The sequence below is a fragment of the Megascapheus bottae genome, chromosome 10, assembly GCF_031878675.1.
Source record: "Megascapheus bottae isolate mThoBot1 chromosome 10, mThoBot2.hap1, whole genome shotgun sequence".
In the NCBI taxonomy this organism is placed as follows: domain Eukaryota; kingdom Metazoa; phylum Chordata; class Mammalia; order Rodentia; family Geomyidae; genus Megascapheus; species Megascapheus bottae.
In genome coordinates this window covers 58,739,548-58,763,740 of record NC_143518.1, presented here as the reverse complement: position 1 = coordinate 58,763,740, position 24,193 = coordinate 58,739,548, and the positions used below count along the sequence as shown (strand labels likewise).

Sequence of the window (24,193 nt, the reverse complement as noted above, 5' to 3'; positions counted from 1 at the left end):
GTTCTCCTAAGAATTCAACGTGGCTAAGCATATAAGATGACTAGTCAAGAGCCTGGCTCTGGGTTGCAGTTGTCATTATGATTTGGGGCAAGAGTGTATGGACCTGCAGACAGGGGACAACTGTGGTGTTGCTTCTTACCACAGGGGGCATGGCATCTGCCCTGGCCCCCATAAACTCCGTCACCTGCACACAGCCCAGAATGGGGAACAATTCCTCCATTCGCTGCACAGTTCCTTCGTCCACTATACAGGCTCCTTCATCTTGGACAGTGCACTTGGGCGAGAGGAAAGTAATGCAAGGCTAGCACAGGATCAAATCAGGCAATGCCATGAAGAAAACCTACACTTTACACCAGTGAGTTTTGTTTTGTTTTGTTTTGATGTGTGTCAATACTGGGTTTGAACCCAGGGCCTGGGTGCTGTCCTTTAGCTTTTTTGCTCAAAGCTCTATCGCTTGAACCACAGCTCTATTTCTAGATTTTTGCTAGTTAACAGGAAATAAGAGTCCTATGGACTTTTCTGCCTAGGCTGGCTTTGAACCATGATTCTCAGATCTTAGCCTCCTGAGTAGCTAGGAATACAGGTGCAAGCCACAGGTGCCCAGCTCGTTACCTTGACTATTTTATGCATGGAAAGTGAAGTGTAAGACACATCATGGCCATGCTCAGTCCTACCTTGGCCTTCTTCATCTCAGCCACCTCGGCCTGTAGCTTCTTTAGCTCCCTCTCGTAGCGTGACTGGTTCTTGAGCAGCCGCGCATGCTCCTTCTGCGCCGCCTGAAGCTTCTGCAAGTCCCGGTTCATTTCTCGAAGCCTCTTCTCATAATCTGCCTTGATCTTGTTGGCCTTCTCCTCCGTGTAGCACTCCATGGTACCTGTGGGCAGCAAGAGGCGGCTGTTAGCGGCAGAAGCCTAGTGTACCCACTAAATGTGGCTCACTAGAAGGGAAGCAGGGAGTGGTGGTGTGTGGCATCTCGTCTCACTGAGAGACCTTGTGCATGCCCCCTCCCTCAGCCTGTGTCTCCATCTGAACAAGCATGGGGAGGGGCCAGCAGTGGACCAAGCTCCTTCCTGCTCTTGTAGTCTATTGGAAGAGAAGGGCTATTTTCATGTTGCCCTCTCTGCACATCTGGATTTCTGCTTCACACGGGCTCACAGCCCTACTGATGCCGGTTCTGTTCTGGTCTATGGTCCAGGAAAGGTCTGGGTCAGTGGAAAGAGGTCAGTAAGAGCAGACAACTCCAGATGTGGGCTGGAGTGGGGGTGTACACCTGCTCCCCATGCTACACTCTCCCCCTAAACTGCCCAGGCTTGCTTCTGTGTTCATTTCCCCTACCAAGCAGGCAGAATACAAAAATAAATAAAGTCATCTTCACTCAAACTCAAACCCAGTCTCCAGTGTTCCAGTCTCCCTCCCTTGCTGTCTTTTTATAATAATAACTAACAATAATAATAATAACAATACCTACCAGCACCTGGTGTGATCTGCATTCTGCAGACTGCTTATTTTGTTATATTTTTCCTTACTGAAATGCCCAATCCCCAAAGCTCTGAGATATATTTAACCAATACTTGCCCATTAAGTGGATGAAAAAATGAATAATGGAATGGATGAACTGAACAGCAGTATATGATTCATATACTGCAAAAGAAATGTCCAGGAGGTATCTTGTTCACATGCCTCAGTGTATGACAATTTAAAGCATTCTAACATGTAAGGTGATAATGAAAAAGAAGAATTGAAAATATAGCACAGAAGTTAGGGGTAGACACAGGAACTTGTAACTCGTGGAGGTCAGAGGATCAGAAGTCCCTATGTAGAAGGTCAGGTTTATCCTGAAGCCTTCCATGGATGGATGTGTCGTGACAGAGGCTGGGCGGGGGCAGAGTGAGGCTACGGGGCCCATCGGCTCACTCAGGTTCTGTAGCACTCGGTCACGTTCCAGTTGTGTGTCTCTGATCTTGTTTTGCAGCAGGATCAGCTTCTCCTCGTACTGGTGCTTGAGTGTCTGCAGCCGCCGTTGGCTGTTCTCCAGTTCGTCAATCAGCTTCTGTTTGATCTCGATCTCACACGTCAGGTCGGCCAGGTCAGCCTGGAAGTTCACCTCTGCAGGGTCATGGCAAAGCCAGGCTTAGTGCCAGGCTGGGGCAAAGGGGCAGGTGGGGGATCACACTTGCCAGTTGAAGGAGCATGCCTTCTCTGAGGCACAGTGAGTGAAATGTAAACTCCACAGCAATGCTAGATGGGTAACATATTTAAGAAGTAGTCAGGAAGCTAGGTATCAGTGGCCCAGGTCTGTGATCCTAGCTACTCAGGAGAATGAAGCCAGCCTAAGCAGATAAATCTGAGAGATTCTTATTTCCAATTAATTAGTACACTATACAGAACTGGAGGGGTGGCTCTAGTTTTTAGTGCTAGACCTAAGTAAAAAGAGCTAAGAACTGGGCAATGGTGGCTAGCTACTTAGGAGACTGAGATCTGACAATTGCAGTTCAAAGCTAGCCAGGGCACAAAAGTCCATGAGACTTTTAACTCCAGTTAACTACCAGAAAATCAGAAGTGGTGCTGTGGCTCAAAGTGGTAGAGCACTAGACTTGAGCTGAAGAGTCAGGGACATTGCCCAGGCCCAGAGTTCAAGTCCCACAAAGCAGGGGTGGGGAGAGCTAAGAGACCATGTCTAGCCTTTGAGTTTCAGCCACAGAATCATCACAAATGTGTCAAAGCAGAAAGGCCAGGCGTCAGACCCTATGGAGAGGAATGGGCCATGGCACCGGAGAAGCTTTGTTCCATGCCTGACCTGCAGAGACCACACTGGGGAGGGATGGGACCTCCCTGAGCTCATGCAGTGCAGAGAATACTCAGTATTTAAGTGCAGGACTGGGCATACCAAGCTTACGAATGATCAAGCTAAGCAAAGCAGTGGGCATGCAGGCGTGCATGTTTCATCTAGGGGTTGTGGGCTCTGGAAAGTGCTCCCTGTGAACAGAGAGCCTTTGAACTTCATGCATCCAGCTCTGACCAGCAATGGGCATCCCTCCCTGCCGCCCCCAACTCCCCCACCACACACTGGATGCAGGTATCCCTCTTCCCCTGGTTCTGGCCCACGCACCTTTCTCCTCTGGGTCTGAGTCTGAGTCCACCAGGCTCTCTTCACTGCCCGAGTCCTCATCCTCATCCTCACGGCCTTCCTCCTCCTCACAGCCACTCTCGTCTCGCTCTTCCTCTTCCTAGGTATCAAACACCATTAGGACTGTACCTGCCTCAAGAAAGGGGTGTCCAGAGGCCAGGCCAGACACAATGTCTGGGGCAGGGGAGATCAATGTGGATGGGAGCTAGCCACGCCTCTGCCAGAGAAAGCACTCCACCCCTAGTGTACTGGGCAAGGCCTTCAGAAGGAACCTCTGTCTAGCATCATCCATTTGGTAGGGGAAGAAAGCAAGGGATGGTGATCACCATGGCAACGGGCCAGAGTTATAAGGAAGCTCAAGGGTCAACAGGAGGCCTTCCCCCTCCCCTCCCATGCAAAGATGTTGATGGAGCCACTCCCAAAGACAGGGGTGGGTCCTTACCTCCTCTGCCTCATTCTCGTCTGTCTCTTCACTATTTTCCTGTTGAAGTTTTGCCCTCTTTTTGAAGGCTTCCTTGTCTGGGCTGCTCATGGAGGGAAGGGGAAATCAGGTTAGGGTGACTAATGCTGCCTTACGCATGCAGGCCAGGGGCAGCAGGGGTGGGGCTGGACAAGGAATATTCCTGCACTTGGAAGACATGGAAGCAACACTGGGGGAGCCCTTATAGATGGGGGTGGAGTCGGGTCCAAGCCCAGGACGGCTCAGCAGTCTCTGGAGGGTGAGTGGGGGTCCATGTGTGAGTACCCCAGCTCTTGGGGGAGGGGGCAGCACGCACTCACCTCTTCCTCCGCTGCCTGACCTCCTTCTTCTTTAGCCGCTCCAGGTCCTGCTTGGCCCTGCGGATCACCTCAGAAGCATCTTCCATGGAGCTGGCTGGACTGGCTGCAAAGGCTGGACCAGCTGGAGATGCACTCAGGGAGTAGGGGCTCCGTGCTGAGGCCCGAGACAGGCTGCGGCGGAGGGATTCGTTCATGGCCTCGCTCTCTAAGAGCTTTGTCCTGCAGGAAAAGCATGAGACAGAGACAGTGAGCTAGCACTGCTCCGAGCTTGCCTGGCTGAGGCTTCTGGCCTGCCAAAACCCACACCCACACCCACTCACTCACCGCAGCTCCTCAATCTCCCGGATGTAGTTCTGGATCAAGGCACCAATGGCCTCGTTGCCATCACCTGGAATCGGGGAGGCAGTTGCAATAAAGGAGGTCAGAACACTGATGATGGGAGCCTAGAGTACTAAGGCTGGCGGCCCTGTGTCTGCCTCAGGCAGGGTCCCACATGGCCTTGACCACAAAGGAATCTACGTGAAGGAAATACTTGCACATGAGCACAGATGCACCATGTATTGCTGGAAATGGCATGAAATTGGAGACAATCTCCGTGTCCATCAATAGAAGGCTGTTAGAATAAATTATTCATCAGCACATATGGAACAGAATGCACTAGTTTAAAAAATTAAGTGGGTTTTAATACGGACATTTATCAAACAATACCAAATGAAAAATGCCGCTGGTGAGGGGACTCAAGCTTGTAGTCCTAGATACTTGGAAGGTGGAGTGGGAGATTGAGCTTCGAGGACAGCCAGGGCATAAAAAATGTTACGACTCCATTTCAACTGTTACGAAGAGTCAGTCTGTCATCCCAGCGACAGAGGAGTACAAGTAAGAGGATTACAGTCCACGCTAGCTCAGGCATAAAGAGAGGACCCACCAGGAAAACAATCAACACTGCCGGCTGTTGGTGGATCAAGCCTATAATCCTAGCTGTTCAGGAGGCTGAGAGCTATGGATTACAGTTCAAAGCCAGTCCGTGTAGACAAATCTTAGAGATTCTTTATTTTCATTTCTCCAGTAAAAATGCTGGAGCTGGAGGTGTGGCTCAGCATGTATGTGAGCCCCTAGGTTTAAGCTTCAACACCAGTACAAAAAAAAAAAAACAAAAATAATGATTATAACCAATATTAAAAAAAAGGCTGGTGAGCACAGGCTCTGGGTTCAAGCCTCAGTACCACAAAAAGCAAGCAAGAAAGAAAGAAAGGAAAAGAAAGGAAAATGGAAAACATAAAACAGTACGTACGGTCTCATGTACAGACATAGCATATATTCACACATGTATGTATCTATGGGAACATATACGTACGAAACAAGTGTACTGAAACAGAGGACACACGGGTAGGAGCTTGCTGAGGGAATGTCACACTGTCTTCTTCTACACTGCAGCATCATTTACCCAGGAGGATGCGTGCCCCTGCCACTTGGATCAGACTAGATTTGTTGTCAAGTCACTGGAAAACACGCATTAGTGAGCCGATCTGTGCCCTGACTGGCTGCCCCCAACAGGAGGAAGGGGTCCTGTACACTGGGGCTCTGGGATGGTCTGCTGCTGCTCTGCCCCACACAACTTACCGGCCTTGGCCAGGAGCAGGTTGGCCTCCTGGCTCATGAGATGGGTGACACGGTTGTTGATGGCATCGATGGCCTCCTGCATGGCCTTCACCCGCAGCCGCAGCGCCCCGTTCTCCTTCTGCAGCATGGCGTTCTCCCGGTACAGGTCACTGTAGCCCTCGGCGCCATCCTCACCAATCACCCGCTTGCCCTGGGAAGGGGCAGGAGGAGCCGTCAGGCACCACATCTCACAGGACAGGGAGGGGACGAGGTTCCTCCCTCTGCCTTGGGCCTTTCCGGAGGCATGGCCCCGTGTCTCCCTACCCCAGCTTTCCTAAACCACAGTGCCTGTTTCCCAAGGTTCAAAAACCTTCCGTGATTTCTCGTGTGGTGGAATTAAACGCTTCCCCTAAAGTACACTTTTTTTCTCATTTGCTTCCTTTTTACATGGTTAGTTTCTACATCAATTGCCTGCCCACTCCTGGCTCACAACCTTGTTAATGCTTCAAAATCCACATGAAAGGCCTCTTCCCCGAGGCCCTTCCTGACCACCCCAGGTGAGTAGAGCCAACTCTGTCCTGGCATGCTGGCTGGGACCTTTGGCCCAGGTGTCCAGCTGTTGTCTCAGCTGCCCCAGCATGCTGAGTGGACATGAAAGGGTCTTCCCTGGGTGTAACCAAAGCCAGGGTGCTCTTCTTCTTGGACTTAGTATTCTGAAGTCAGCAGTGCTGAATCACCTAGTTCACCTAGTACTGGGCCCCATGCCTGGCACAAGAGGCCTGAGGAGTAGATGGATTGGCAATGGGGAGGTGGAAGGCGTGCTGAGGAACTCAGGGACGGCAGGGTAGGGATGCAGGGTGGGTGATGGCCTGCGTGCAGGAGATGCTGGGAGAGCCTGGGAGCACGCTCACCGCCTTGTATTCCAGCAGCTCCATCTGCAGCCGTGCAATCTCGGCCCTCAGCGCACTGATCTGCTGGCTGGTCTTATCCTGGTTCACCACCACCTTGTTCTTGATGTTGCGAGCCCGGTTTGCATACTTCAGAGTGTTGAGGGTCTCCATGAAATCCCGATCCGAGGGGCTCACACAGGCAATCATGATGGTCTGGCTGGGGTGCAGTCAGGCAGGGAAAGGGTAAGGGACACAGCCAGCTCTCAAAAAAACTGTCTAGGAGAGGAAATTGTTCTGTGCCCTCTCTATAACCCCCTGCCTAAATGCCCAAAGACCTAGACCACCTGGACAAGAGTTTCCAGCTAACAAGGGGAGGAAGTGGTGATGCCTAACCTCAGAGTCCTCTGCCTGGTGCCCAGCCTATGCCATGGGCCCCTGTGTTTTCCCTAGTATTTCCCATCTATTCCTATTTGGGCTGGATACTTCCTGTCGGGCTAGCTCTCCTTGCTGTGCAGATAAGGAAACTGAGTCTGAACATAACTGGTCAAAGGTCACAGAGAATCTCAAGTTCCCTGCCTCTGATCTATATCCAGCCTCACATCAGTCTTCTCCAGGAACCTCCCTGTCTCCCCACTGCATTCCTGCCCACTGGGGGTTGGATACCTGTTGCCCCCCAAAGAGTCCTGGAGGAGCCGGGTGAGCTTGGAGTCCCTGTAGGGTACGTGTACCACCTTCTTGCTCTGGTCTCCCAAGGCACTGATCACATTGCCCAAGGCCAGCTGTGGAGACAGGCACTGCCAGTGAGTCCCACGGGGAGGTGGGCTGTGTGACTCACTGTCCCAAATCCACTGGACCTGCTTTTCTCACTCCAGTAGCCCTCAGGCTCCTGGGTGATTTATAGGCAGATGAGGCAAACAGGTGAAATAAGGAGATTGGGCAGAGTGAGGCCTGAGGGTAAAGAAACAAAGACCCAATGGTAGGTAATGATTACGAATATCCGGCTACTGGGCAGCCATGGGGTCACAGAGCCTCTGGGAGCCTGAGCTGCTGGCTGCTGGGGCTGGTGACCCCCCCACATGCCTACCAGGCCACAGTTGATGGAGATGCCCTCCTTGGCCCTCTCGCCAGTGGCCCCTGTCCTCTTCAGCCGCTCCGAGCCAGCCAGGTCCACAAAGTGAAACTTAGCGGTGAGCGTCTCGTACTCGCTGGTGGGAGTTTGGCCATCAGGAAGCCCAGGCATCGCTTCGTTCACCTACAGCAGAAGCCAGCATCCAGCTTGTCCAGTCCTCACCCCAACCTATGGCTTCTAAGCCCACAACACTCTGCCCCACAGCATAGCTATCTGGGAGGGTCAGAGGTCACAGGGCACCTCACCTCTGGCTAGTCCAGTACAGCACTTGTATAGAGTGGGTGCTAGGAGTACTGTTACTCCATTGGATAGATAGGGGAACTGAGGCTCAAGGGGAAAATCCAAAGAAAAATTAAGTGGCTGAGGCAAGCTTCAGCAATAGTGAGCTAGCACGGATTGGCGGCTCCTCCTTTGTCCTTCCTGGGATATAGCTGGGCACACAGAGCCAAGGGTTTCTTACCACGTCAGGCTGGGAGCACACTCGCATCTGGCACAGGTGGATGGTGAAGATGGCATGGGAGCGGGAGCTCTGCACATTCATCTGGGTGCTGGCCGTGGTACGTGACAGGGCACCCTGCTTCAGGCACTGGATGAGCTGGGAACAGACATGGAAGTGAGGACTTGGGACCTCTGTTCTGCTAGTCTCTGACCCCTCAGGAGGCCCCCGGCCTGTCCTGGACATCTGCTCACCTCCTCCTGGGAGTTGATGAGGCGAGACGTGACGCCTGTGGTATAGATGCCGCCATTGGCATCCTCATGGATCTTGATGTTGGACCTACGGTGGCGGGCGTCCGGGTCACGGGTACTGTCAAACAGGTCCAGTATCTCCTCATTGTACAGCTGTGCAGAGGAAGAGACAGTGGTCTGGTGTGTTCGATGGCACATACCGGGGCCTCCAGGGCCTTTCTCAGGTTGACAAGCCACCTCCATTTGTTGAAGTGGAAACTAAGGCTCTGGAGGTTAGCCCCGGTCCCCTCTGGATTCTGATTTGTGTTCTGGGACAGGGGAAGTAGGGCAACTAGATCTGAGTGAAGTAAGCTGAGACCCTCATGGAATCAGGATCCAGTAGCTCTGGGTCTCAGGCAGAGGACTGAAGTCCTAAAGGGAACAACAGACAGGAGTCCTAGATGCAGCTGAGGAAGGGAGGACCTGGATTTCAGCAGATCTCACTGATTACTAGGCTGGAAAGAAGGGGGTGGAGGTATGATTCCAGACAAGAAAGGGCAGAAGTAGAGCTCAGCAGAGCACAGGCTCAGAGCCAGGCTCTGAGCCCCTGATCCTAATTTCCTTGGGGATAGAGGTGATGACAACCCCTGGGGAAGGGAGAATGGCCACATGCTGGCCCTGTGCTCTGGGGGGTGGACACTGTAGCCCAGCTTCTTAGGGAGAGATGGTGGCAAGTGGCTGGCCACAAGTTACAGCTCAGGCAGGTCTCAGCCAAGGGGAGACCTGCGACTGGAAATTATAGGCAGTGCTGAAAGGGCTGTCCTCTAAACAAGGTGCTGGGGTCAAGGACTGAGAAAAAGGATGGGGCAGCTGGAGCCAAAAGAGACCTGTGGGATGGCAGTAGGGGAGGACTGCAACGCTCCAACATGCCAGGCTTTCATAGCCTGAAAGGGACAGAAATATCTCACAGGAAAGGGAAGAGGAAACAGAAAGGAAGAAATGGTAGACAGAATGCCAGTGTCCGTCCGTCTGTCTGTCTGTGTTGGGACAGACACACTGTAGATCATTTGAGGGGTGGGGAATCTTTTTCTGCCAAGGACCATTTGGATATTTATAACATTCTTAGGTCATACACGATGATCAATACAGGCAGATGGACTGCAGGCAGCTGACCTGCAGCACACGTGTTAGTGTACTCAATGATTTTATGGGCCTTATATGGCTGTATAGACTCCATCTGTAGACTTTGGCCCCTTCTGACTGGCTCACCCTTTGGCCTGGATTCTCTAGTTAGCCTGTTCTTGAGGCCATGGTAGTAACAGGATGGAGAAGGTAAGAAGAACAAGAGATATAAGAGGAAAGCATATAGAGATAAGCAGCAGGACACACACACACACACACACACACACACACACACACACACACACTAGCATATACATATGGTTGATTGGAAGGCCAAGTCCAGAAGGACCCAGAATATTGGTCCCTTACTGCCTGTGTGGGAATAGTTGGGACAGTAGGTATGGGGGCCAGGCATGAGAAGCTGTAGACAGGGCTGAGGCCATATCCCTCCCTCTGAGGGCAACTGGGGTATAGTCACCAGGCTTTGGGGGTGAGAACTCAGAGTGGGCTCCTGTGGTTAGGGGTATTACAAGTTGAGAATCGGAGCTTCCTAACCAAATGTTTCATAGGAGAAGCAAGGCCAGATTCTTACTGAGCCTGGTTTGCCTTCTTAGCAGTCTTCCCAGAGACCTTCCACAGGGGAAGCTCCTAACTGGTGCTTACTGAATGAGGGCTCAGAAAAGCCCAGGCATCAAGGAGCCCAGAGATCCCCTCTTAAGTCCCAGGCTGGTACAATTCTAGAGTGGCACCCTCCCAGAAACTGGACGATCTTTCTGACCCGGGATCCAAGAAGTCTCAGATGGGCGAGGAGTCATCGAAACCCAGAAGGGACAATCAGAGGGGTTTGGAGGATTAGAGTGGCCCACTAAGAGTCAGGAAGAAGAGAGACAGCTAGAATGCCACTCTGTGCCAGGCACAGCTTTACTGTTATCTTCATTGACCTTTACCGAGTAGACAGTCACCCCCATTTTGCAGATAAGACCCAGGGAGGAAAAATGACAAGCTTAAGGTCACATTATTAAAAGAGTCAGAGTTGGAATCAGTTAGGGCCCAAGAAGGTTGCAGGCCATGCCTCCAGCCCCCATCTGATGTCAGACACACTACTGAGGGGACCTAACATATGGTCCTCCAGCCCTTGCTTGGATGCTTCTGGAAACAGGGAGCTTATTTGCTGCAGATACCCTGGTGACTCCCTGGTCACATTCTGCTATACAGGAAGAGAGTTCAGGTTTCAAGATCTTATTTTCCACTTCCCTCCCCCACCCTGACTCCCTATGAGGCCACAGTACCTCCAGGAACTGAGCGCTGACTTTGAACTCAGGTCCAGTCATGCCCTGCTCCTGTGCTCGCTGCTTGCGCTCCGTGATGCCCCGGAAGAGGTGTGCGATGGCTCTGGGGATGATGCCTTGCTCCTCCTCCGCCATTGTTGTGTCAAAGCCAGTGCCCATGGTGTACGTCTTTCCAGCCCCGGTCTGCATTGGCCAAGATGCAACAGAGCTGCTACCCAGCAAGCCCTGAACCAATCCCCTCACCCATCTACCTCAGTCCAGCTAGTCCCAAAGGTACCCCCCAAGAAAGGCTGCAGTGACAGTGCTCACTCTGTCAGCCAGCCCATCCCCAGACTACAGACTAAATGGTGTAGCTATGTCTACTGCTCTGAGGATAGGTCTGCCTCCCTGATCTGATAGGGGAAAGGGTACCAAACCATCATGTGCGGGGGGGGGGGGTGAGGGGGGGATGGCTTACCTGCCCATAGGCCAGCACTGTGGCATTGTAGCCCTCGAAGCAGCCCTCAATGAGCTTGCTCACACAGGTTGAATAGATCTGTTCCTGCCAGGTGTCCAAGTCAAAGACAAAGTCATAGGTGAAGGCCTTGTCCTTTCCCAGCAGGACCTGAGGCTCCCCTGGGGTGACAGAGGTACAAATATGACAGCCTTCAATCTTCTCCTTTGACAGCTGGGGCCGAATCCTGTCAGGATGGAAAGAGACCTGGATCAGCCCAGCTGGAGGGATGAGGGTGCAGATATTCCCCACCCCCACCCCTGCATTCCCCATATGATTCCACCCCCAGAGGACAGTTTTGGAAATACAAGTCACACCACCAACTGAAACTAGCAGCTGCTAACATGTACTGAGCACTCAGTGTACAGTGAATCTGCAGGTTTTTGTTTTTTTTTTAAATCAATTCATGTCTTCTTCACTATATATAAACCTGAGAGGTGGCTCTTACTGGCTTAATTTTAAAAGAGGCTAAGAATGCTTTGTTGTACAATGGAAAGTGACAGGGCCAAACCCAAGCCTGTGGAGAATGAAAGTGTACACTAGCTGAATCTGGATCCAAGGAATTAGTGTCACTCTGTGCAGGGAGAGAAGTCAGCTCACTTGCTCTAGGGAGACAAAACTCAGGGATGGAGTTGGGGAAGAAAGAGACAGGCTTGTTAGCTCTCTTTGGCTCTTGATCACATTCCCCCGAGGCAGGGTCAAGTTTTAGAGGAGGTCAGAACCTTTACGAAGGCTTGTGTGGCCTGAAAGATTCCTCCATCATAGAAGCCCCCTTTCCTATGCCGGAGACTGGTGACAGGCTCACATACAAGGCTGGGTTCACAGACAGGCTTATACACAAGGGACCAGATCAAGCACACCTTTAACAGCCCAGCTCAAGGAGACACATCTACAATGAACACCAGACCCATTTGGCACCCAGGATGGGCCCATATCCCAGGTCCTAGCAGGCTCTCCCCTACAGAGAAGAGAAAGTAGCATCAAGATGGAGTGGAAAAGCCAGCCATGGACAGAACGATCTCCATCCGCCACCCCTTCCTCCCTTCTCTAAGCAGCATCACCATGACGAGGTCCCCATGGCAACCAAACAGGAGCCAGTTAGCATGCATGTGCAGGGATTCGCAGAAAACACCCCCAAGCCCTGTGAAGTGAGAGTCGGGGGTGGGGTTCAAAGCCCATAGACTCACACAAGCCAGCCCTGTCAGACCAGCACTCACAATGAGCCGCTTGTCAAGATCCTTTCCCTAAGCCAACATTTACCAAGGAAAGAAAGGAAGAACAGAGGCTCAGCCAGCACCCACCCAGGGCCCAGAGGCACCTAGCCACAGAGGCCTGGGCCTCCAGGTCTCCAGTCCTGGGTTGCCCCAGGCCCAAGGCTCACTTAGAGCTGCAGACTGCTTAGGTGGGTGTTTATCTGAGCCAATTAGCCTGCATTTGCCTTGGGGAGGTGGAAATTCCTGGGAGAGGGAGGAGAGGGGAGTAAACTGGTCTAGTTCCACACGCAAGGATCTGTCTGCCTTTTCTAGAAATATTTCCTCTGAGGCATGAACAAGTCCTCGTGGTTAAATGGCTCTCCTCGAAAGCAAAGAAACCCAAGGAAGTTAGTTAGAGGTTTGGTCAGGTATTCTGGGCCAGCCTGACATGAGAATTCAGCTTCTCAGGCTCCTACCATAACTGTGACTGGGAATGGTATCCATCTCCCTCCCACAAAAAATTATTAGCATCAATTAGTTGTATTAAGGTCTTTTATCTGACATGTCCATATATATATTATATATATATAAATGAACATTGATCATATTCACCCTCTCTATCACCCCCTCTATCCCTAATCACTAGAGCTGACTCTTACTTGTCTCCTCTAAACATCCAGACCAAGAACCTGACACCCCAGCTCCCCATCAGACCTCAGAGCTGACAGTCTCCTGCCTTGATGTCTGCCTCAGCCTTAATCATGGCAGCTAACACAGGCTAGGCTCTCACTGGACAGCCTGGAGAGTGCCTATGTGCTGACTCTTAAAACTCTTGACCTCACAACAACCCCATGAGGTTGTAACCAAGAGTACTTCATTGACAGATGAGGAAACTGGGATGGAGTCACCCAGAATCACAGACAGTGAGGAGCCACTGTGAGCTGAGGCAGACACTGCCCGGTACATAGTCCTTCAGATGGACAGATGGACAGTGCCTTCAGGCCTGGTCCAGGAATCCTGAGAGTAGGGCTGGGGGGAGAGGGGGTTGGCACTACACACAGGGCTGGAATCTGGAGCGCTGGCCTGAGCCTGTGGGGCCTAAGAGCAAGTGACTTCTTCCCAGGGCAATCAGGTGGAATAGGGTCTTGCCCAGGCAGCCACGGAGGACCCTTGATCTACGTAGGAGAGCAGAGTTTCCGAGGACACTCTCCCCAGCACGTGGCTGTCTGTGATGGGATTTCTGGATCCAGTTCAAATACCATTTAATTACTGCAGGCAGATGGCAATACTGACGATTGGGAGAAATCAAATCAGCATCCCTGGAGAGAGAGAGTAGGGGAGGGGGAAGTCAGCCCTGCTACCAGAGCCCTTCAGGCCCCAGACTTCCTGAGGAGCCTGCTGCTGAGAGAGAGCAGACAGAGGGGCAGTCAGGAAGGGCAGGAAAGAGGGTTCCTCTGGGCTGTGGGCTCTGATAGGTATTCACCCAGAGACCCTTTGCTGGCATAGCACATCCTGACATGGGTTGTCTAGGGTCACAGCCCCAAGCTGGCACAGTCTAAGCACCAGGATGCTTAGCCAGGGTGTGGACAGATAAGCAGTATCACCTAGAAAGCAAGTACTAGCTGGGAGATGAGAGGACATGGGCCCTGGATGGGGTACTAATTCCCAAAGAAACTGCTGTAGATGAAGGAGCAGGCGTCAGTCCCAGGAAGGGTGAGTGACTGGGGGTGCAAAGCCAAAAAGCAGATTTCATGGATGCCTTGCCTGTGCTAGCACTGGGCTGGGCCGGGCCACCCGCGCAATGGCCATCCTCACTGGGCGCCCTGAGCTGGGGATTTCAACCTCTATCTCTCAAAAATGAAAGTAGACGCTTGAGGCGGTTGACATCACTCACAGCGACAGTGGAGCCCCGGGCCAGCCCTGGGTGTGTGTCTGCTGCTCTGGCTGCCTCCTACTCAGGCAGCTCTCAGTCCCCAAGTGGTGAAGGAAACTTCCTCCCTAGCACCACCAGCGGAGCCAGGGCCTCTGGAAGGAATACCACATATCCATTCACACAGTGCCAGCCTGGGCACTGGCTGCTGTGCCTTTCTAGATGTATAACCTAGTAGCCAGTCCTCCTGGGCTCTCTCCTCACTGCAAATCCGTGGTCCACAGGGAACAGAAGGAGCACCAGGAGACCAGCAGAGGGTCCTCCGCCAGCTGCAGCCCTCTCACAGTGTGAGTTTTGTTCTCCAGCTGGTTATTTTAATTTTCTAAGAATTTTTTCACCCTCCTCTCCTCAGCAGCCTCTTTTCCTCGCCCCACCCTGGGTAAAGTTACTTCTGAAGACTGCACAGGCCTATCCAGTCCCACCTGAGGAATAAGTTTCTCCTTAGAGCAGGGTAGCTAGGAGGGCATCATTCATAGCCCGTTCTTCCCTGAAGCCTGAGAAGTGGGGTCAAGAGTCAGCCTCTGGGGCGTCTCTCATTACCCTATAGGCCCTAGGAGCCAGACAAGGGTAAGGTAAGGGAAACACAGAATTTAAGAAGGCATAAAAAAAAAAATAAAGCAGTGATCAAGATCAATTAAAACAATGCAGCTGTGTGCTGGTGGCTCAGGCCTATAATCCCAACCACTCAGGAGGGCAGTATCTGAGGATAGCGATTCAAAAAGCCAGCTTCGGCAGGAAAGTGGGTAAGACTCTTATCTCCAATAAACTACTCAGAAAAAAGCTGAAATGGCATGGTGGCTCAAGAGGTAGAGCACTAGCCTTGAGCACAGAGAGGCTCAGGGACAGAGCCCGAGCCCTGGGTTCTGCAAACAAAGCAAAACTTAATGCGATATTTAAAACAATCAAATTGGCAAACTATAGCCCACAGGCCAGCTGCCATGAAGCAGATTCTGTGTCCTTTCTGATCTAAAGGAGCTTCAGCTCATCCAGAGGCCCCAATACCTACAAGCCTCCCTCCATTCCTTCTTGATCCCGCACAGAGGGAGGGCCAGTGGCCAGGATAACCCAGGCTCAGAAGGCGCTCCCCTCCACCCAAATCTCTCAGAACAGAGCCTGCCTATTTGCTACTTGGCAACCTGCAAGTTGAGCAGCGGGCTGAAAGAGCCCGCATCTTTTTAGAGGCAGAATCTGGCACCAGCCCGAGGTCGCAGAGCTTCCTCTGCTCATAATTGGGCAGGGGCTGGGGTGATGTAGGCAGCCATCCCCGCTTCCTCCTGAGCTCCCCCCACCCCCACCAGCTTGGTGCCTGCTGACAGGAGACAAAGACGGCCAGCTAGAGCACAGAGCTGTGGGGAAGAGCTGAGCTCAGCAGTTGCTTAGCTCTTCAGGGAGCTAGCAGGACAAGGTGGAAGGGAGGGCAAAGGAAACAGGGGGGAGAGGCAGGCCAGGGGATGCAGAGTGCTGGCCAAGGAAAGAAAGCTCCCTCTGCAGAGGGTAATAACTGGCACATCCGGACATGTGACTGGAACCTGACATCTGGGAGTGGGAGGAGGGCTGGTCCAGCTTCACTCCTATCCCATCCTCAGCAGCATATTCAAGAATAGGCCACACCCCATCCCCTGGGAGCTCCACCCAGTGACCTTAGGCTCCTAAGTGAAGTCAGTCCTACCCAATCAGATGGCTAGGTTCCTCCTTTGGTTCCTGATTAACCTGCCCTCCCCAAACCTTACCCAGGATCTAGTAGTCCTGTGCAGTCTTACTTCTCACTGATGAAGCAGAACAAGCAGGAACTATTCCTGAATTCTGAAGAGTTCTTACAAATGAAGGTTCTTACAAACATGGTGTACGATCTGATTCCTGACACCTTTCCTGTGCCGGAAGCCATTATACCCTGGAGAAGTAAACTTCCTCATTAACCACCACACCACCCAAGAAGCAAGACTACCTCTTGCCAGACACCTGTAGGTCATCACAATGGATCATTTAGTTCTAAACTGAGCAGTTTTGCCTGTAATTTACACATGAGGGCTCAGAGAACAGCTGGGCAGTGTGTGTGTGTGTGTGTGTGTGTGTGTGTGTGTGTGTGTGTGTGTGTTCTATGTGTTGTGTTGGTATTGGAGCATGAATGCAGGACCTGGGTACTGACCTTTAGCTTTTTTTGATCAAGGCAGGCACTCTACCACTTCAGCCATGCTAGGTTCAAATTTTGATCCTCATATCTCAGCCTCCTAAGTAGCTAGGATTACAGGCATGAGGCCAGTAAATTAAGTAACTTTGTTTAAGGTCTTAAAGCTAACACGGGAGCATGATCTATAAAGATCACCTTTACTGGCCATCAGCCTCAAAGATTCTATCCAGAGGAGATCCTGGGAGACAGAACACAGCCACAGCCCCCTGCTCTCTAGGATGTGATGTACACTTAGGAGACCTGTAGGCTGAGATAAGCCCTATCTCAAAGGCTTTCATACCAGAGATCAAAAATCTGGACTAGATATACCCCTCGGATGGCAAAAATAACCAATATGATGAGACCTTTCTGAAAAGTTCCCGGGGCTAAAAGCATATCTGCTCTTTGCTCTAAAAGGACCACACTAATGCCTTACTGGAATCTGAAAAGAAATCCCCAAACCAGTGGGGCAGTGTAGAGTCAGGAAGTTCATCATACAGTCTCCTGGTGTGTGGCACCCAAGTTTCTATGTGAACAGATACCCTCAGATACCCCCTTCATTGTACCCAACCCCAAATCCACATGCTTGGCTCCAACCACAGGTGGCAGGGAAGAGTGAGAGCCAAGCTGCTGTGTCCTCCATGGTGAAGGTTTGTGTCTATGCCTGTGTGCTTCTGTGTGTGCAGGGGATAGGAAAGGGATCCAGAGATGAGCCTCATGGCACATCAAATGGCTTTGCTGTTGTGACCTGCCAGTTCTTTCTCATCAGTGACAGGGCAAACTTCAGCAGGAGGGATGTAGATAAGCTAGCCAAAAGAACTTCCTGCATGCCAGAAGTTGTTAAACCCTGGAAAGAAGAGCCTGAGGTGAGGAGAAGGAGTTGGTCTATGGAATCTTGTTCCTCAGCAGTCTTTCCTCTGGAAAAACTGGCTTGTCTTCTGTACATTTCCAACTGCAGGCCTCACTGGAAAAGGATGAAACCCAGTATCTACTGCATAGTTGGAAGACAAGCTCACTTAGGCCCACAAACACAGGTAATGCACTGACAGCCCTGTGATGCAGGGGACGTGGGCTCCATTTTTCTATGGCCCTAAGGGTGAAATTTAACAAACCCGAAGTCACACAATTTGTAACAGTGGAAATGATATCCAAACCAATCCTGCCTGTGTCCAATCCTGCCGCATTTACCAAGCAATTCTGCAGTAGGGCGGGAGAAAAATGATCCCCTCAGAGAAAGTCCCAGGCTGATCCCACCAACAGCTGCCAGCGGTGCCACCAGCAGCCTGCTGGGAAGTTATTTTCCCTGTATTGTAGCTAAAGGGGGCTGAGACTGGGGCATGGCAATGCAAGGAGCTGCTTCCCTGCCAGGCGAAGGCAGCGTTCCTCTGTAGCAGAGAGAGGGTGTCTACATCCCCACTTCAGCCAGCACCCTCTCCTCCTACCCCCCCCCGCCCCGCCTCCCTGGCAGCCTGCCAGCCCAGGGGAAGGCAGTTAGAAGCAAAACCTCTGCTCTCCCAGGGGAGTCTGGCTCCCAGACACTAGGGGACTTTTAGCTGACATAGCAGAGAGCCCAGTCTTCTCCTCATCAGGGTGACAAGAGCCAATTTAGGGGTGCTGATCCTGTATGCTGCAGTAGCAGCATATGTTTTATGTGTGTGCATGCATCCACCTTTTCCCAGATTTCCTAGACTTGTCCCCAGCCTGGGCTGGCTCTGAACCCCTAAACAGGCAGCTTTAAAGGGCAGGGGTTTATAAGGCCCTGGCAGGCTTAGTGAAAGGGGTCTGCCAACCTTCTCCACTTGACTTTTGCCCTTGATTATAAGGAGTGGGGCATGAGCAATCCTTGAAATTTCCAGGGGAGCCTGAAGCATTGACCCAAAGTATGGGATCCGGGGCTTTGACCCTACATCCTCCTAAGGGGGTGTCCTTAACCTTACTCTTACTTTGTTCCAGAGTACTTACTGGTCAATGGATTCTGAGCCAGGCTCCGGGACTGGCAGGCGAGCAGGATGAGGTGCCTGCTATGAGAGGACCGGGGGAGTGGCATGCTGGTGGTCCCCAGGGCAGCAGGGGCACACTACAGAGGGGGAAAGTGGGCACCAAAGAGGAGGCAGTAAGCAGGATGAGAGATGATGTCCTTACCTGCTCATCTAGCTATCAGAAACTGGGGGAAGGGGGAGCAGATGTGGAAGAGAGGCTGAGAGAAGGGGCCAGGCCTGTTCTGAGCTGGAGGCCCCTCAGCTGACTCCAGTCAGCCTGGGAGTTTCCTGTGTACCCTGGTCTGGGTCTGACTCCTCTGCTTCCCGGGGCCTGGGAAGAACCGCCAGCCCTGTTCAGGGAAGTGCCACTCAGCTGTCCCACCCCCTTGGGCAGGGCATCTGGCAGGAGTTTCCCATGACCTTCAGGGTGGTGGGAGACAAGACAAAATCAGGCTTATCCCAGAGCCCACTCCAGAGCTGTGACAGTATTTACATCTGCTGGGGGACAGTTCGCAGAGACTGGGCCCTAGGGACACTTGGGGCTGAGGAATGCACAGCAACAGGCAGCCGGCTGGCTGTGGAGGACTGGGGAGGGCTGCGCTTCTCCCCACCACCATGGTCTGTGCCTAGCTCCACTGTAAGCCTGGGGTGACAGTGCACATGCCGAGATAGGGCCAGCCTAGCCTACAGCAAGGGCAGGCAGGCACCACCATGGAAGGTAGGGGCACTGGGACTATGCTTGCTCTCATTTCCACACCCCAGAGAGGTCAGAGAGGAAGCCTTGTAGAGAAGAGTACACTTCAGTCAAAGGGCTGCCACCTGCATGCACCTGGCTTCACAGCCCTGGCCCTAAGCTCAACTCCACCACTCACAAAGCTCCACCCTGTTCCTCTCCCTAGGACAGACAGGCTCTCCCTCTGTGGCAGCCTAGATCTAATCCAGCTCCCCTCCAGCTGTTCTAAGGGGAGGGGCGGGAAGAAGCTGCTTTTCTCTTGAAAGCTTTCCATGTGCTGCTGTCTAGAGGGCAAAATGAAGGACTGGGTGACCCTGGACACCTGAGGTTCTGACCTAGGAAACTGACAGCAGGAAGAGTCATAGGTGTCCCCAAACTCCCTTTCCTAGAGAACTGCCAAGGAGACAGATGCAGGGATCCAAGAAAGGAAGGATGAGGGGAAGAAAGAAGCTTTCCAAACACAAAAGGACCACTGTGGTGACCATCAACCAACCCTTTGCCAAATGACCTCATAACACAAAGTCCATCCCTTGCCACACATCCGTGTGGCATGTATGCCACGCTGCAGGCCCTTGCACCTTACAGTGTGTGGTAGTAAAGTCTTGGAAGAAATGGCAGCACTGAGACTCAGAGCAGCTGGATGGTCAGGCAGGTAAGAAGAGCATGTGCTTGAGAGGAGAGGACCTGAGTTCAGATCCCCCCCCACACCAGCCACCCTCCATGTTTGCTCATCTGCACACTAGAAGTCTCAACAGTTATGGGTGGACTCCATGCCCGGCACAGAGGAAGAATGAAATCAATCCATGTGCTTGTCCACCTCCTAGATCAATCTCCTTCCCACCACAACATGTTGTCTTGCTCTAAATAGCCACAGTGGGCCAGAGATGGGACTGTTTTACAGTCACTACGCCTTAAATGACCGAGATACCTCTGAGGTACACTTAATTTTGTGAACATTTTATACACACATTTGATTCGTTTAAATATTTTATTCATTCCTTCAGAATCCTACCCTGCATGTTGTTCCCTCCAGGAATTACTCATATGCTCTCAACTTTCTCCATTTCTACTGCTCTGTACAAATCAACAAACCAGGGATTTCCATTCTCTAGTTGTTAGAATTGAGGTAGGTTCAGAAGGACCTACAGGGAGGGAGCTCCAGGACCCATCGAGATGAATTACCTTGGCCCCAGTCCTGCCCTTTGCTGCCAGGCAGGTGTCACCTTTGTTATTTCCTTAGCCCAGCCTCTCCTCCTCTCCAGTAGACATTTTTCAAAAGCTTAAGTCCAATCAAGCTGGGCGGCTGGGTAGAGGAGGGAGGCAGTTTCCGGGGTCTGTGGTTACTATACTCTACTTCCTTGTGGTGACATAAGCCCTGCTTCCACAGCAGGAGGCCACCAAGGTTCCAGGTCCCCACCACAACCTACACAAGGTCCTGGTTTAGGCCTCAGTTTCCCAGATTTATAAAATGGACAGAATGACGCACAACTGGTATTAAAATGGCACTGCCTGGCTTTGAAAACACCCCATATGCCTATGTCCACAATTTCTTCCCCCCTCCTTACCCTTTTCCTCCCCCCTGCTTTTTCTCTCCCTTCTCAATTCAGAGTTATTGACCAAGATTTCTAAGTATCTCAGAACTAATGAACCCAGCCTGTCCCTGGGGGTACCCAGCTTCCCCCAATCCTGTCCCTACACTGTCCTTTAATGGATGTGGATGGGCCAGGGCACCTCCCCCTCCCCAACAGACTACCGGAAGGAAGCTTTGAGGAGTCAGGCAGAGATAAGGAGGAGGGAGACAGGCAACACTAAGGGCTCCCCTTGTGGTGGGGGCTTAGAGCTGGGGGCCTAAAAGGGTCTTAAATAAACTGACCACATGACCTAGCTTCCTTCCCCAATTTCAGCTTTGCCAACTTGTGTTTCTTAACGGTCTCTCTCTCTCTCCTCCAGTTTGTAAGAAGGCCTGTATTTCTGCAGCTGAGACAGGTTACAGCTCAGCCTCTCCTCTTTCTGGCTTTACTGCTCATCCTCTTCCCGAACCTCCAGGTAAAGGCTAGAAGCACAGAGTCCATACCGTATAAATACTTGAGGATTAAAGGATAAAGGGACACAGGACAGGGAAGGCTGACCTGAGACTCTAGTGCAAAGCAGACAAGCTTGAGTTCAGGAACAGATGGGCCAGACTTTACCTAGTAAACCTGAGGTGGGGGGATGTTGTGATTTCTGGGGCCCCCTCATACCTAGCTCCTTTCCCCTAATCTGGAAACCCTGGGTCCTCCAATGGATTCTCAGAGGCGGGCCTTCCCAGCAGCACTTTGTAGATAGCAGCTTTTATCCTCATCCAGATTAGAGGCAAAAAGCCCAGGCCCTGGCAATTCTCTCCTGTCTCAGAGCCTGAGCCCCTCTCCTCCTAACATGTTAAGTTAGACTCCCTGCTTGCCTGTCCACAAAGCTGGACCCCAAGGCCCTCCCCCAGGTATTATCGAGGGAATTCGGAAAGTATTTCAGGTAAAAAGGATTTCCAGGATGTCTGAAATGCAATTGCCTGAGGTAGTGGGCTGGGGATGTGAAATATCAATCCTAGATCCTTAGTCTTTCAACTGCAACCCCAAACCCAGACTTTCTAGCAGGACAAGTGAGTTTTTTTTGGGGGGGGGTGGGGAGATGGAAGGAAATGCAAAAGGAAGAAGAACTCCCCTTGTAGCATGTCACATCTGCTCTCCCTCCCAGCCACAGCTCTATCCCAATCCTACCCTCAGCTCTCTGATTAGAAACTGGGTTCTGTCCAGGCATTGTGTGCCTTCCATGGCCGGCTGCACATTGAGGTCTGGCGTGTGCCAGGCTAGACTAGCATGCAGAGATGCAGTCCAGAGCTCAGGGGAGGAGTGGGCAGGACTCTCACCTACAGATGCTCAATTCCCCCAAGCCTCCTTCCAGATCAGCAACTCACACTGGAAACATTACTCCAAAACCCAGTGGAGAAGGCTGGCACCAGCCTGTCGCAGTAGAAGGGGCCCCAGGAATCTTCTGGTGGAAGAAATGGAACAGTACCACCAGATTTCCTGACTCTCTGCACAGGTGTCCATCCCCTGGGGCTCCCCAACTGGTACCTCCACATTTTACCATGCCCAATCCAGTCTGGGGACTCAAAGCAGAGGTGACAGAGGTCCTTTGTCTGTCCTCCAAGATGGAGTCTAAAGAAAAGCCCCCACAGAAGGGGCACTTGGCCCCTTCTTTCCTAGCCTTGGTTTATACCCAGTGGGGGTTAGAGCTTCATTTCCCTTTTATGGTACCTTCTCATCTGAAGTAGATACCATATTTACATTTCTCACCCACCCACCCACCTCTCTCTCTCTCTCTCTCTCTCTCTCTCTCTCTCTCTCTCTCTCTCTCTCCCCCTTCCCTCCCTCCTCCCTCCCTCCCTCCCTCCCTGGCTTCCTCCCTCAATCTCCAAGAGTTCCTGGCTGCAGTGTCAGCCCCAGTAGCTGCCAGGCCCCACCCCACCAACCCACCAGGCACCTGCCTGCCAGGCTCCTCTTTGTCTCTGGCTGTTCTGTGCCAGGAAAACTGAGCTCAAGTGATGTTCTGAGCGATGCCTGGGTGGGAGTGAGGACCCCTCAATCTTCCTCTCTCCATCCCCGGGCTGTCATAAACTGCAGTGACTGTCTCTTTTGGCCAGGTGGCTGGGGACATCTGTCCTGGGGGCAGATGCCATCTCTGACCCTGTATAGAAGCAACATCCAAGGACCACTGGAATCTAGGTCACCTTGACCCAGGGGATCTGGAGACCTGTCTCAGAGACCCACCTAGCCCTGGAATACTCTCCTACCCACATCATACAAGGCTAACACAGAGGCTCTTCTCCCTCTGCTTGCCTTGGTGGCCAGTTGCAGGCTAGTACTCTCCCAATATCACCTCTCAAAGAGAAAAAAAAAATCCCAAACCAAAACAGGAGGGATGGTACGGTGTGAAGCTGCTCCACCCCGCACAAAGAACACAGATGGTTTAACTTTGCGGCGTTTCCTGCCTCTGCACCTCTCTGTGCCCCTCCCAACAGAACCCACCCAGGCTGGCCCTCCTCCATCCCTCCCCCCCAAGGCCCCGGAGAACCCTTCAAGTCTCAGAGCCAGTGGGGAATGGAACCCCAGATAATGCGACCGCAGCCCTCCTCCCCTTGCTCAGTTCCACCTGAGTGACAGGACATCACTGTCACACCACGGTCGGAGGCAGTGTCCTTTGAGAGGACACCTCCCTCCTCAGGGCTCCCGGGAGGACCGGCGGGGCCAGCAGGGTCCTCTCCAAAAGCCAAGGCTTTCCGGTGAAGGCCAAGGCACCATTCCAGCCCTTCTGTGGGTCCTCGGGCAGATCTTTGTCTGCAGAACCGGCTCTCAGGATGGTGTGCTGCCGCGGCTCGATGGATCCAACTCCCAGAACCGACTGGGATAGGTGGGGTTGGGGGGGATTTCCCCTCCAGCACCCCGTTATGAGACAGCAGCCGCGTGGGGAGGCGAAGAGGAAACGCGCAGACGCTTCGGCCCGGGCCAGGGCTGGGTGTGAAATACCGGATTTCCTTGTTTATTCGATCTTCTGATCATTAAGGGCTCCCCAGAGGGGCTCGAAACTGCCACCCGAACAAAGCCACCTTCCAGCGGCCGGCCGGCCGGGTCGCCGTTCCCCGGCGGCAGCCGGGCCAGCGCGCGGCGCCCTCCGGCCCGGCCCGGCCCCTCCTCCGGGACTGCGGGCTCGGGGTCGAGCGGCGCCCCCCGCGCCCCCCGCGCCGAGCGCACCCCGCAGGACAAAGCCCCGACGCCCTCCGCGATCGCGCGCACCCCGCCCCGCCGCCGGCCCCTCACCTGACGGCCACCTTGACGCAGCAGTCCCCCTGGCCGGCCATGGTCCCCGGGCGCTCGGGTCCGGGCGAGGATCAGGGGCGGGGGTCCGGGGGCCAGTGTCCGGGGCAGCGGCCGCAGGAGGCGGGGGCGCGGACGCGGCTGGCGAAGACTCCCGCGGAGGCTGGGGGTGACATGCTTCACCGGAGACCGGCAGACGGGCTCACCCGCGGCCGGCCCCTCAGGGCGGGCATCGGCGGCGGCGCA

At 52.8% G+C, this 24,193-nt stretch overlaps 1 protein-coding gene across 1 annotated transcript in view; it reads right to left on the bottom strand.

Moving 5' to 3' along the window:
- Positions 1 to 24,193, bottom strand: part of Kif21b (kinesin family member 21B) — a 50,182-nt gene extending 25,989 nt beyond the window's left edge. The window contains exons 1-15 of the mRNA XM_090341446.1: positions 23,951 to 24,193; positions 11,060 to 11,282; positions 10,603 to 10,785; positions 8,216 to 8,365; positions 7,986 to 8,120; positions 7,481 to 7,648; positions 7,060 to 7,175; positions 6,418 to 6,613; positions 5,528 to 5,717; positions 4,232 to 4,295; positions 3,908 to 4,126; positions 3,570 to 3,651; positions 3,110 to 3,227; positions 1,915 to 2,106; positions 675 to 874 (exon numbers count right to left, since the gene is read on the bottom strand). Coding sequence (XP_090197572.1) covers positions 675 to 874; positions 1,915 to 2,106; positions 3,110 to 3,227; positions 3,570 to 3,651; positions 3,908 to 4,126; positions 4,232 to 4,295; positions 5,528 to 5,717; positions 6,418 to 6,613; positions 7,060 to 7,175; positions 7,481 to 7,648; positions 7,986 to 8,120; positions 8,216 to 8,365; positions 10,603 to 10,785; positions 11,060 to 11,282; positions 23,951 to 23,991 — 2,277 coding nt within the window. The 5' untranslated portion in view covers positions 23,992 to 24,193. The remainder of the gene's footprint in view (positions 1 to 674; positions 875 to 1,914; positions 2,107 to 3,109; positions 3,228 to 3,569; positions 3,652 to 3,907; positions 4,127 to 4,231; positions 4,296 to 5,527; positions 5,718 to 6,417; positions 6,614 to 7,059; positions 7,176 to 7,480; positions 7,649 to 7,985; positions 8,121 to 8,215; positions 8,366 to 10,602; positions 10,786 to 11,059; positions 11,283 to 23,950) is intronic.